The following is a 14045-nucleotide window of genomic DNA, read 5'->3' as shown; positions in this document are numbered from 1 at the left end:
TTTGACACTGTTTTATTCATGTGTTTATTTTCAATGTCATGTTGTAAGAAATATATGATACAGTAATGTGAATCTAATTCCATCCTTAAGAATCACTACTGATCTCTACTAACTGAACTTTTTTGTTCTTTACAGATTAAACAACTTGTACTTAACTCCCAAGCACCAAAACAAAGCTCCACCATGTCATATGGATCCATTGATGGTGGCTCCTTTGGCAGCAGGAATCCATTTGGTGGTCCTACAAGGCAGGGCTACCAGCCAGTAGGTAAAGACCTGTTTACTTATAGACACTGTATAATCTAACTGCACTGTGTGACTTCAAGACAAGAGCTTATGCCACACTATTTATCATCATGGTTTGTTCACTGAAATACCATAAATCATTTGACAAAGACAAAGAGTAAATCCCAACTTATTTGCAAAGCCATTGGATTCTCTGGTTGCTTCCCATAAATCATTATGTAACTAATCAGCCATATGGCTTATTATAACAAAGGTCTACTTCAGCAGATTCAAACATGCATAGTGATTATGTGACAGGTTAGACACTGTGACACTATGTCTTTAAATGACTCTGCAGTAGTAGTCTGATGTCACAGCAGAAAATTAAGTGGTTGTGTTGTAAAATCAGTCCATAAATGGAATAGTGCAGACTGATCACTGGGTCCAGAGCTGTTTAATTAGTGATCACAGTGATTCTCTAAGTGGGGTCCTGAGTCTGGTCCTTAACCCTGAGGAGTCAATGGTGGTGCAGATGGGGTCACTTGGATTTTATTACAACAATGAATTAAAATATTCTGTCATTTATAGTTATACTGAAACAAGAGGAAGAGATCATAGAAAGCTGTAAAGTGTCTACTTTTTTTTGTTTTGCGTCCACTCAAAATAAAAACAAATGTTGTGCTTTTGTTGAATACAGAAAAGAAAAAACAGGTTGCACTTTCAGTCGCTTTCATGCACCTTCATCTCTGTGAGTTTCAATTTAGAGTGCATCACAATCATGAACTGAAATTCAGCATATAGTTTTAGCACAGACATGCGAAATATGTCTATAGAAACCTTGAACCAGGAGGGCTTTGATTTTTTTTTTTTTTTTTTGGTGGAGATGACAACCCACCTTTAACATGGCAGATTTAGACACATGAATGAGGATGAAGTTAAAAAAAAGAAAGAGAGAAAAAATAAGAAATCAACGCCAGAGAGTATTCCAAAGTGCAACTCCAAAAACATAGCAAAACACAAAGCAACACAAGAAAATGGTTCTTGTGTAAATTATATACATTTGATTGGTTACATAAATTGGATTGGTTTAGTCCCAGCATCAATAACTCAAAAACATTAGGTCTATAAATAATTCTATGTTGGACCTAATATGTGTTGTTTGTGAATGATTTAGGAATAAGAAGCTCTAAGGCTCTAATAAATAGCTGCAATGTTATAGTCCATATCTGATTAATGAGGCAAATATTTGAACAGTTGGATTGTGTTTATGAAATAAATGCTATGGGGGGAGTTCATGATATTTATTTTACAGTTAAACAGGTCTCTGACTGCAAAAAATGCATCCAGAGTGAGGATGCATATAAAAGCAGATGATTTTTGAAGGCACTACATTGTTGATTTTAAATATTGTATTCTGTAGTCATTACTTTGCATTTGTTCCATTTCAGGATTGCTTTGTATGAAATGTAACTTATGACTAATCCAAAGAAGTTTGACAATTTACAGCTTGAAAGTTATATGTTTATTTTTTGCATAATGACAATGTACTGCAAGCAATAAAGCTGTCTTGTCTGCTGATATAATACACCCTTACCATTGTTAAATAAAAAAATGCTTCCAATCAGGAGCTGGAGTGTAGCAGCTAATGTCTGTGACAACATTTTGAATAAGGTGTCTTGAAAACATACTAAAAAGCCCCTTTTGTGTTGCCATCTTATGTTTTGAATCTGAAACGCATTTTTTTACTGGTCTTAAAAGTCTTACCTACTGTGTGATATAACAAATGACGCATTTTCGAAACTTTGGTAACAAATAAGTGAAAATTACAGGTAGTAAAAACATTTAAAAGAGCATTCATATCAGTTATTATCACTGAGTAAAATGTGGTGAAATCTAGAAAGTCACACAATTTGTTAATGGACTTCCAAATTTGCTTTGATTTTATCTAGGACAATGACTCTATCTATCTATTGCAATAAGCCCTAAAAGTATGAGGCTTTCAAAGTAACATGTCACAATGCAGACAAAAACACATTCACAGGAAGAAAAGGCTCTGATTGTAGAATGGTGTGAAGCAGTGAAAAAGGTACAAAACCATCAGCAATCCTTTCATAAAAAAAATGCTTTAAACCCTTTTTTAATATTGATCAGCTAATGATGCCATCAATCTAGCATTCAATCACAGCCTGTTATTATTAACATTTTCAAGGGTAAATTTGAGGAAATATATTTCAGGAGGCACTCAAGGTGAGAGCAATCTCATGTAGAATATAAACATTAATGCTTTAAGACACAGTGCAGACATGGATACTAAATCCACTTTCACTTATGCTTAATGTAAGTTTCATTATATGTCTATGGAATGTTTCTGTTTAATGAAGAGCCATCTTTCTGGCATAAGCATCATTTCTCCTCACTGAGTCATTGTCATATGAAACACTTGGCAGGACAGCAAATTAACCTGACATTCCTGCTTATGCTCATGAAGAAAGAGCATTTTGTTCACTGAGCTCATAGCATTAATCATTCCCCAAACAAATATGATATTAAACAGCAGCCATTTCTAATGTAAATAATGTTTAGAGGGTATTTTTCATATAATAATTAATTTAATAAACAGTTATAAAAAGGCAGTGTAGTTTACATATTTAATATTTTTTCTAAATTGTAGTAAACCTCTATACTTCTTTATCTATAAAGAAAACAGAAAACACAAAAGTTTAATGTGTATAAATCCTTCAAACTTCCTTTGCTCATTCCCTTGTTCACATTCATAATGTTCCCATACATAATATGGTTAATTGCTATCACTTTACAATATGGTTCCTTAATTAAAGCCTAATTGAAGTACCTACTAACTTAGCAGTGAGTTATCAGGTGTTACCATAATAGCTCAGTAATGACTAATTACTCTAATAATGACATGGTACTGACATGTTCATGTAGATATCACAGTGTTTAAAAATAGGATCACAATTTTGTCAGCATAGTTATAATTTATATTTATATTACTTATATTATTATATTATATTAAATTCTAATACTTTAAACAACATAATGGTTTATTATTTAGTGACAAGCAATTATTGATGAGCTACCATGCTTAAAACATAACAATTACTTACTTCTCAGCACTCATCTCAGCACAATTGAAAGTCACTTTAGATAAAACTGATTTTATGTTTTATTTCTGGCATTTAACCTGGGATTTCAACTCACAACCTTCCTATCATTAGTCCAACACCTTCGCTGAGCTACCACTCCCACTCATAAAACGAAAAACTGAATAATGAAACCAAGATTTTAAAAGAGAAACAGATAGTAGCTCATAAGTTCTTAGACCAGATGATGTGTGTGTCTACATAGGTGGTGCAAGAGGGACAGCAAAATCTGTGTGTATTGTCAGTATAAGCTGTTGAATGGGGAAAACGTGTTTTCCCCATTCAACGCGTGGAGCAACAGTAAATAAAATCAAACTAAGCAAAATAAGCCAAAGTCATATTAGTGTTGAAATATGCAGTGCAAATATTAGAGAGAGAGAGAGAGAGAGAGAGAGAGAGACAGAGACAGAGAGATTAGAGCTGAGTGTGAGGTTGCATTTGGAGGCTTCCTGTCTCAGAGGAGAGCCGAGTGAGTGCTGCAGCTCCAGTCATTAGAGACAGGTCTTTGATCACAGGCAGACCTGTGTTCAGAAGCCTGTCAGCTTTGCTGTGTATCAGCACTCAGGCGTCAGCTAAGCTGAAGCGGGGCTAAGGCGATGATCAAAGCTAAGGTTAAGTCTCTAATGGAGTTGTCAGTTGAGCTAATCTTTCTCCTCCTACCTGCTGCCAAACCTTTCAGCTTCCTCCAGCATATGTATTTTTTCCTCATTCACACTTTAGCTCACACTGTCCAAAGTTTTGTTGTTGTTGTTGTTGTTGTTGTTCCCTCTTTATCTATTAAACTCTTTAAAAAAAAAAAAAAAAAAAAAAAAAGCATAGTTCACTTGTTCAGGTGCTTCAGGACAACAAAAGAACCCGTAAAGGACTGTCTGAGATGCAGTTTGAGCTGTAGAACATTTTTTACCAAACATTATAATGGGTACTATTTTAAACATAGCATTTTTTTTTTCAATCTGGAGCGCCTCTTAAACCCCAATTTGGAGCACCTCTTAAACCCACTTTACACCTGACTGCAACAGCACTTGCGTTCTGGCATGGTTTTGAGCTAGAAACACTTCATAACAATATTCATGTTATGTTTTGCACTGTATGTCCATAATCTAAACAGTAGATGGGCAATATTTCAGACTGTAGCAACAGACCATCAGTTCAAAACTTCAAAGATCTGAAGTTTTAACTCTCATTAAATCTACTTTATGTAATCATATGCAGTGGTAATGCATGTTAATAATAATCTTATGGTTAGTACAGGTATAGTTTAGTATATTTATTAAACCTGAAATGAGTGCACATGTTGCACATTGTGGTAGCTGCAGTGAGCTCTTGCACTTAACAATTCATAAACGTGTTTTAAAAAGTGTTAATAAAAATCCCTTTGTGTGATATTTCACACTGTTAATGTTTTTACTTAACTAATCTTATTACAGTTTAACTTTATTAACACAAAATAATGCAATGATGCAGTCTAGCAATTAAATACACAAATTGAAGTCTTTGTGGAACTTCATAAGTGACCATTCAAAGATCCTAATGGGACACTAAATGAGTTCTTTATTAAATATAGATGCACTTGGATAGTAAAACCTAGAAGCCTAAACAGGACAGGACTGTACTACGGTACAAGCATTTAATGTAATTAGACATTTTAGGCACATCATATATTTATATTTATAAATTAAGATGGATTTATGTAAATGTAAATATTTCAGTAGCCTCTTAATTTCAGTAATTTTGGCCCGTTCTGTTCCAGTTAAATAACATAAACTTTAGATTTCACTAAACATTTTTATTCACTTATTCTTATTCCTGTGTTAGATATAGCTGAATTATTTGGTTATCAGGGAGCTCCAACTACTCTGAAGTTCATTTATGAACTTTGCTGTAGATGTTGCTCTCATGCAGGGTCTAATGAAGGTACAATAAAGCTATGGTAAGTTCCACAAGCATCCACTTAAAAAAACCACAGTCTGCAGCAACACTATTATAAGCCTGCAAAGAGAAGAGAGAAGGTGATATCAGGTTTGTTGCTCTCTATTTCTCCCTCATACACTCACAAGCATATCTGTTAGACGCCATTGTGCGGTATGTGGAGAAGCTTTTGTATATTCTCACAGATGTTGCGTACATACAGAACATACAGAACATGTACATACAGACTTCATGGTGCATTAGTATTGCAGAGCCATGTGTATCATGTCTAAGGTTAATCACTGTAACTCAAGGATCTTGAACAGACCTATACAGAGCTAGACTTTTTTATATCTGCAGTATGTCTTTGCATTGTGCCACTACTGTAGACTTTCTTCAACCAGAAAAGTAAAAAAAACTAAAATAAAATAAAAATTTCTTTCTTTAACACTGTGTAATTATATGCTGGAAAGGGCAACATTTGCATCAGATCTAGATTGTATTAGATTCACTAGCGCCACTTTGTTCCACATGTCAAAAGGAGTTTACTGCCAAATGAAAGTAATGTTTCTGCCATAATCAAACCCAGGTTTGTGTAAGACTCGGATGTTTCCAAGTGTTCTTTGAAAGCTTGTCAAAATCTCCCAAAATCTAGAGTCACATTAATAATGCTTAAAGCTTCTTCTGTTCAGATCTTTAGATTAGTGGAAGTTCTTCAAGTTCCCTGATCTCTCCTTCTGAACAAATCTGGCCTGCTGTGGTTCAATAAAATGTGCAGTAAAATAAGGCACTGTTAAATCTGTATGCTGATTTAGTAGGATATATTATTACAAAGATAAACATCATGTCACATTTTTCAAAAAAAAACATCAAGCAGAAATGCACATAATTGAAAACAACTTTTTTTGAGGCTATTAAAACTAATTTTTATCTTTGTGTTTTGACAGAAAATTATAACATGGCCTCAAATGATATCCCATTGCCCTGCCTCTCTGCTGTAATGCTTATGAATTTCTCATTAGAACAGGTTGGTAAATGTGAAAGATGAAAGATAACTGCTCAGTCAGTAGGTTTAGTGAGATTCGGGGGAGCATTAGCAGTTCATTGTCATTGTGTCACTGAATGATACTAATTGCAATGATTCTTATTACATTTATAAAGTAAGGAACTAATCATATTCAGTGTACTGTATACTGTATTTAACAGTGCTAATTAACCTATTCATACATAGACTAAAACATTGTGTATACAGTAGCATTCAGGCCAAATTGATAGTGTTTCTAATGAAGTTCGAAATGAATAAATGTAACGGTGTCATTTTATATTAATAGCATTTGTTAATGTGAAAAATTAAAAAAAAAATCTTGTGAAAATAAATGAATACTGTGTATGAAAATCATGTGAGAATAAATAAATTATGTAAAAAATCAATTTTTATAATATTATATTATATAAATATAATGCTTTTAATATTATTTATATTAATAATATAAAACTATAAAAATAATATATAATAATAATAATAATAATATAAAACATTAAAAGAAAGTAAGCATGTATATAAAAAAAAAAATGTGTTTCCTTTTAGAAATTCATCTAAAGGTCCATCAGCAAACCATTACCATCTAAAGAATCCTCAAGAAGCCCTTATGAATCTTTGTGCTGCATATTTTGTTTTTTCCAAAAGCATTCCTCTACTGCAGAAACAAGGTGATACAGTAAGTAAGCACATATAAAGCACTCCAAACCGAAGACAGATTCTTCTAACTTGTTCAGTTATTGCCTGAGCAGTGGGTTAATAAGGGCACTACACTGCGTGGTACTTACCTGAACTTTGACTACTTCAAATAACTTCCCAAAAAGATGTTTAAAATTTGCTTACATGCAGTGTTGCTACAAGAGCAGTACAAAGTTTTAGCTTGAGGTGTGTGTGTGTGTTTGTGTGTGTGTGTGTTCCTGTGTATGTTGGGGGTGTATACATGTGTAACATCCCAGCATGAATGCGAGCCTTCCCCGGAATACTAATTAGTCATGTGACACGCTACCTGTTTCACACGGACATACAGGGGTTGGACAATGAAACTGAAACACTGGCCAATTTAGTGTTGATGAATTGTCCTTTTTGGCTGAGTTGTCCAGCTAATGGAGTTACGCCAGGGCTCGGACAGTGCAGCAGACTATGCAATAAAGTTCCGGACCCTAGCAGCTCAATCCGGGTGGAACGACACAGCGCTTCTGGCTATTTTTCAAGGGGGATTGAACACAGTGCTACAGGCAGAAATGCCGTGCCGAGACACCAACTCCACGCTATAACAGTTTATTGGGACAATGATCAGGCTCAACAATCTGCAGCGCCAACACCGTGCCACTGCCTCTTCCCATCTCCAGCCACGTTGTTACCAGGATGTCCACGCTACCCCTGAAGATGCACCCGAGCCTATGCAACTAGGACGCTCACATGTGTCGGAAAGAGAACGCCAACGCCGGACCGATCTACATCTGTGCTACTACTGCGGTCAACCAGGTCACCAAGTGTCACGCTGCCCAGAGAAATCTGCCATGTCTCAGGTGGGGGAAGCTAAACTGCATTCTAAGGTAGCCTTATCGGCTATACTGCACTATGCTAATCATGCCTTTCCTATCTCAGCGCTACTAGACTCGGGAGCGGCCATCAACATTATCCACAGCGGTCTTGTAGAGGAATTACGCCTCCCCACATCACCATGCATACCCCCTCTACGAGTGACGGCCATCAATAACAAGGGGGAACTGACACACTGGTCCCTTCACTGTCAGCAACACTGCTTCTCCCTCACCATGCCTCGTCCATGCCTCACCACAACCGTTGAAAGCCCCGGATCCAGCCATACTGTTAAGTTGCCCAAGGAATACGAGGACCTATACGAAGTGTTCAGTAATGAAAAGGCCTCACATCTTCCACCTCATCGCCCTTGAGACTGTGCCATAGAGCTATTACCCAATGCCATGCCACCAAAAAGCCGTGTTTACCCTCTATCCCTGCCAGTGAGTCAAGCTATGGATGAGTACATCGAAGAAGCACTAGCCTCGGGGTTCATTCGCCCCTCTACTATACCTGCTGCTGCCGGCTTCTTTTTTGTGGAGAAGAAGGACGGTGGTCTCCACCCTTGCATTGATTACAGAGGCCTGAACAAGATCACCGTACACTACCCCTATCCTCTTCCTCTGGTGCCCACAGCTCTGGAACAACTTCGAGGGACCATGATATATAACCTCGTGCCTATAACCTCGTTCGAATCAAGGAGGTGGACGAATGGAAGACTGTGTTCCACACAATACAGGGACACTATGAGTACCTAGTCATGCCTTATGGACTCATTAATGCTCCCTCCATGTTCCAGTCTCTGGTGAATGAGATTTTGAAGGACATTTTGAATAAATTTGTCATTGCAAACATAGACGACATATTGATCTACTCTTACTCCCTCAAAGATCACACACAGGCCTCATCCTGTGCAGAACCACCTTTACGTCAAGCTAGAGAAGTGTGAGTTCCACCGTACCATACTCACCTTCCTAGGCTATGTGCTCTCACCAGGTAGAGTGGAGATGGATCAAGCCAAGGTCCAAGCTGTCTCCGACTGGCCCGAACCTGCCACAATTAAGGACTTACAACGCTTTCTATGGTTCACTAATTTCTACAGACGTTTCATCAGAAATTATAGCATGACTGCCAGTCCATTAAGCTCACTTCTACAGTAAGGGGGAAGCCCAAGAGACTGTCATGGACAGACCAGGCATGTGAAGCATTCCAGTAGCTCAAAGACAGTTTCACCACAGCCCCGATCCTACATCACCTCGATCCAGACCATCCTTTCATCGTGGAAGTCGATGCCTCCAGCTCTGGTATTGGGGCGGTCCTGTCTTAACTCCAGCAGGATTCAGGGAAACTTCATTTATGTGTGTACTTCTCCAGAAAGCTAACCTCAGCAGAGGCAAACTATGACATAGGCAACTGTGAACTCCTCTCAATTAAAGCTGCTCTAGAGGAATGGCGTCACTGGCTGGAGGGAGCACGACACCCCTTTCTGGTTCTCACTGACCACCGCAACCTCGAATATCTGCATGGAGCCAAGCGTCTCAACCCCCGTCGGGCTCGCTGGGCCCTCTTCTTCATGCATTTCAACTTCTCCGTGACCTATCGTCTGGGCTCCAAGAACGATAAAGTTGACGCACTGTCCCGCCAGATGGAAGTCAAGACTCCACAGCCTCTGTCTGACCTCATCCTGCCATCCTCCATCATCCTGGCCCCAATACAGTGGAATCTGGTGGAGGAAATAATGAGAGTCACGCTTCATCCCAGAGTACTGCAGTGGGTTCATGAAATGCCCAGTAGTGGCCATCCAGGTATTCAGCACACTAAGGAACTTACCCAGCGCTGTTTTTGGTGGCCCTTTCTCAGCCATGATGTAATGGACTATGTGAGGTCATGTGCTGTCTGCACCCAATCACGCACCAGCTGTCAGCTTCCTGAGGGCCTGCTTGAACCACTGCCGATCCCACGCCGTCCCTGGTCGCACATCGCGGTAGACTTCTTGACAGATCTCCCGGCTTTGGAGGGGTTTACCATAGGGCTGGGCGATCTGGCAAAATATCTCATCACGATTTTTTTCCCCATATTGCTTGATCTCGATTTTTTTTTATCTATCTTTTCTTTATAAATAAACATAGTAATAAGTACTGTTGCAATAATTAGGATTAAGATGATATACTAGATAGAATTTTAGAAAAGCTGTTTAATAAAATGACTAAACAAATAAACACTGCAACTTAAAGTACTAGTTAACATAAGAAATAAAATGTCTTCACATTTCTCAAACAGGGAACTTCAGACAAGAAGTGCAAATATTGTAAACTACAATAATCTTGTACTTACAGTGCATATTGAAAAACAATCACATTTTTTGGCCAGAAAGACTAAGCCTTCAAGTACTGGTTAACACAAAAAAAAGTCTTTACATTTATCAATAAGGAGGACTATAAAAGAAAGTGCAAATTATACAAACATTGTAAACTACTGTTGTCTTGAAATTATAATGCACATTTGAAAATAATCACAGATTTTTGGCCAGAAAGACTAATCTGTCCACTGCGTCTGGCTTTAAAGCTGCTCTGTGGCATGTCACAATATTGCCACTTGTGCTAAATGCACGTTCTGAGGGTGAGCTAGTGGCAGGAATACACAAGTATCGTTTTGCAAGGAGGCTCACTCTAGGGTAAGTTGTACAATGGACCTTCCACCATTCCAGGGGATTGGTCTCACTGTCTACATATGGAGCCAGAAGGTAACTGTTGAGTTCAGCTTCAAGAACTTGCTGTTCTGTTAGGGCAGAGGACAAGACCTTAGATGCAGACTTTTTGAAAAAGCTTCCCAGTGTCTTTTTCTGGACTTTGGCTGGTGTAGCTAAAATTAAATTATCATCTCTAGATTCTCTACTGTCTCCATCCGAACTGGATGCAAGAGTTGAGTTTCCACTGAGCATCTGCACAACTACTGTGCTCTTTACAGTCTCTAATTTTTCATCTTGAATGTATCGGGTCTTGAAGCGTGGATCGACAAGTGATGCAATGTTGAGAAGATCGTCTGTGGCAGTGTCATAATACTTTTGATTTAAGTAAGTTGTGACAGTATTCTTGATGTGTTTGGTGAGGTCTGTGTCATCTTTTGCTGGCTTCAAAACCTCCTGATTAAAGAGGTGAAGCACAGGTTTTATATATGATACGCTAACATATTGCTTACCAGACAATGCATTGGTGAACTCAATAAGAGGATTTAGAGCTTTGTGGACAGCCTCAAGGACCTCTATATCCTGCCACGATGGAGCTACGTGCCGGGTTTTTTTGTCAGAAGATAAAACCTTAGCAATGGCCTTCTCTTGCTCTAACACTCGGGCCACCATTGCAATGCGGGACCCCCACCTAGTCGGCAATTCTGTTACCAATTTGTGTTTTGGTAGTTGAAACTCCTCTTGAGCAGCAGCAAGTTCTTTCTTCTTTTTCCATAAAAAAGAAAACGCACCAACAACCTTTCTGCACACACCCATGGCCCTTTCAACCCATTTGTCCTTCAGACTTCCCTCTAAAAAGAGTGAAAAAACAATAGGACACATTTAGACTACACACTGTACAATGTACTACTAATACAAACTACAAAGAGTCTACATCAAAATATTATATAAAGTTTTTATTACAACTTTTTAAAGTTTTTTAGCATTGGTTATCTTTTAGCATTCGATTACACATATTTGTTATTTTAATTATATCAGATATGTATATTACTTACCAACTGCAAGATGCAGGCAGTGCCCAAAGCATTGCAGTCTTGTCCAACCTTTTAAAGAGGTGGCTTTGACCATGTTTGCGGCATTGTCAGTTGTTATGCAGACCTGACGATCCTCTGTAAGACCCGAGGACACCAAAGCATCTTCCAGCCCCTGGCTAATTATGTCACCAGTATGATCCTCTGGGAAATATTGTGTTTGCAAACACCTGCTCTATAAAGCCCACATATCGTCTATGTAATGAATAGTGAGACTTAAATAGGGCTGAGATGTCCGACTGGACCAAATGTCTGTAGTTGTAGCAAAACAGGTTACACTCTGGAGCTCACGTTCAAGTTTTGCCTGACATGTATCATATAGATGAGGCAGTGCAGTGTGGGAGAAATACTTTCTGCCAGGGAGTTCATATCTGCTGTCCAACACTTTGATTAATTTTTTGAACCCGTCCTTTTCCACAGTGTTTATTGGCATCATGTCTTTTGCTATGCAATATGCAACAGCGCTTGTTATATTTTTCGCCCGTTTTGAATGTTTATCATAAGGTGTGATGGCAGCAAACGATGACACTATTGACGGCTGGTGTTGTGAAGCACTGCTAGTGCTAGCAAAGCTAACGTTAGCACTTGCACTGTCAGACAGAAACGAGGAGGTAGCGTTAGCTGAGGTAGAGACAGAACGGTGTTTCATGCTCTCTTTGTGTTCATAAGGGTGGTATCTTTTCAGGTGATTAAACAGGTTGGTTGTATTACCTGTCTTTGTTAACACTGACCGTTTGCATATTTTACAGACTGGTTTGATCTGCTCCACGTCAGTTTTCCAATAACCAAACCATTTCCATACTACTGATGTAGCCTGGGAAGTTTTATCAACAATGCTATCTTGAGAGGGTAAAATGAGTTTGCTCCCATGTTCATCACTTCAAACGTCCCCAGCCTCACTTATCTTGTTCTCCTTTTTAGTGCAGCGAACTGGCTGGCTAACTCTGCCTCCTCTCACGTTGTCTCAACAAGTGGGTGGTAACTGTAAACACACGGTAGTGCTCAGCCCGCCCTGTTTCCGCTGCGGGGTCTGGCTGCTAGACCTGTCCATATCGAATAAAAAATGCCCTTAGCTTATCGTCGAGATCGACCTGAATGAGAATTGCGATCCAACTTTAAATTCGATCTTTTGCACAGCCCTAGTTCCTAGTGGATCCTAGAGGTCATGATCCTAGTGGTCATCGACCGGTTCTCGAAAGCTTGCAAGTTGGTGCCACTCAGGTGATTACCCACGGCTATGGAAATGGCTACCACGTTCTTCCACCAGGTGTTCCATCACTACGGACTCCCGGAGAACATTGTATCAGACAGGGCCTCCCAGTTCACATCACACATCTGGCGGGCTTTCTGTTCGGAACTGAGCATCAATGTGAGTTCTGGATACCACCCACAGTCAAATGGTCAAGCAGAAAGACTGAACCAGGAAATTGGAAGGTTTCTCTGCTCCTACTGCAGCTGTGAACAACACCGCTGGAGTGAGTTCCTCCCCTGGGCTGAGAATGCCCAGAACTCCCCATCACCCATTCGTCTATGGGACTCACGCCGTTCCAATGTGCCCTGGGTTATTAACTTCCACTGTTCCCCTGGTCTGGTGAACCCTCCTCTGTCCCTGCCATGGATGATTGGTCAAGACTCAGCCAAGGAGTATGGGAGAGGGCTCACGTACATCTGCAGAGGGCTATCAGGAGACAGAGAACTATGGCGGATCACCGCCGCCGCCCACACCCCACCTACAGGGTGGGGCAGCAGGTCTGGCTGTCTACACGCAACCTGAAACTCCAGCTCCTGTGAAGGGAGTTGAGCCCACGTTTCATCAGCCCATTCACCATCATCCGGCAGGTCAACCCAGTCTCCTACCATCTGCAGTTACCGCCCACATACCGCATCTCTCCCACCTTTCAAGTCTCCCTTCTTAAGCCTGCCTATAATCTTCCATCAAGCACCCCCATGCATGACGATCCTACATCCCCGCTTGACATAGACGGGGCCCCGGCATATAGAGTGCGGGCCCTTCTGAACTCTCGTCACCTTCGTAACCACCTGCAGTATCTGGTTGATTGGGAGGGCTATGGTCTAGAAAAGCACTCGTGGGTGGATTCGGCAGACATCCTTGACCCCTCCCTAGTGGAAACTATCATTGCACTCTGCACACCCAGACCGCCCCGCCCCCTGCCCTCGGGATAGACCTTGGCGTAGAACAGTTGGGGGGCTCTGTAACATCCCAGCACGAACGCGAGCCTTCCCCAGAATACTAATTAGTCATGTGACACGCTACCTGTTTCACATGGACATAAATACCCCACGCTCACATTGTTTGACGCAAAGTATCGTCCCCATGTGACATACCGAGCATTCTAATTATCCTTGCCTCTTTTAGTGTATGATTATTGCCT

At 39.9% G+C, this 14045-nt stretch overlaps 1 protein-coding gene across 3 annotated transcripts in view; it reads left to right on the top strand.

Moving 5' to 3' along the window:
• The window catches only part of tsnare1 (T-SNARE Domain Containing 1), a 157340-nt gene that overhangs the window by 24629 nt on the left and 118666 nt on the right, over positions 1 to 14045 (top strand). For all 3 annotated transcript variants that reach the window (XM_058400940.1, XM_058400930.1, XM_058400950.1), the window contains exon 2: positions 136 to 268. In XM_058400940.1, coding sequence (XP_058256923.1) covers positions 184 to 268 — 85 coding nt within the window. In that variant the 5' untranslated portion in view covers positions 136 to 183. The remainder of the gene's footprint in view (positions 1 to 135; positions 269 to 14045) is intronic.

This window comes from Hemibagrus wyckioides, linkage group LG01 (genome assembly GCF_019097595.1).
Source record: "Hemibagrus wyckioides isolate EC202008001 linkage group LG01, SWU_Hwy_1.0, whole genome shotgun sequence".
Lineage (NCBI taxonomy): Eukaryota > Metazoa > Chordata > Actinopteri > Siluriformes > Bagridae > Hemibagrus > Hemibagrus wyckioides.
Note: the sequence above shows the minus strand (reverse complement) of the source record. Positions and strands in the feature narration are given on the sequence as shown.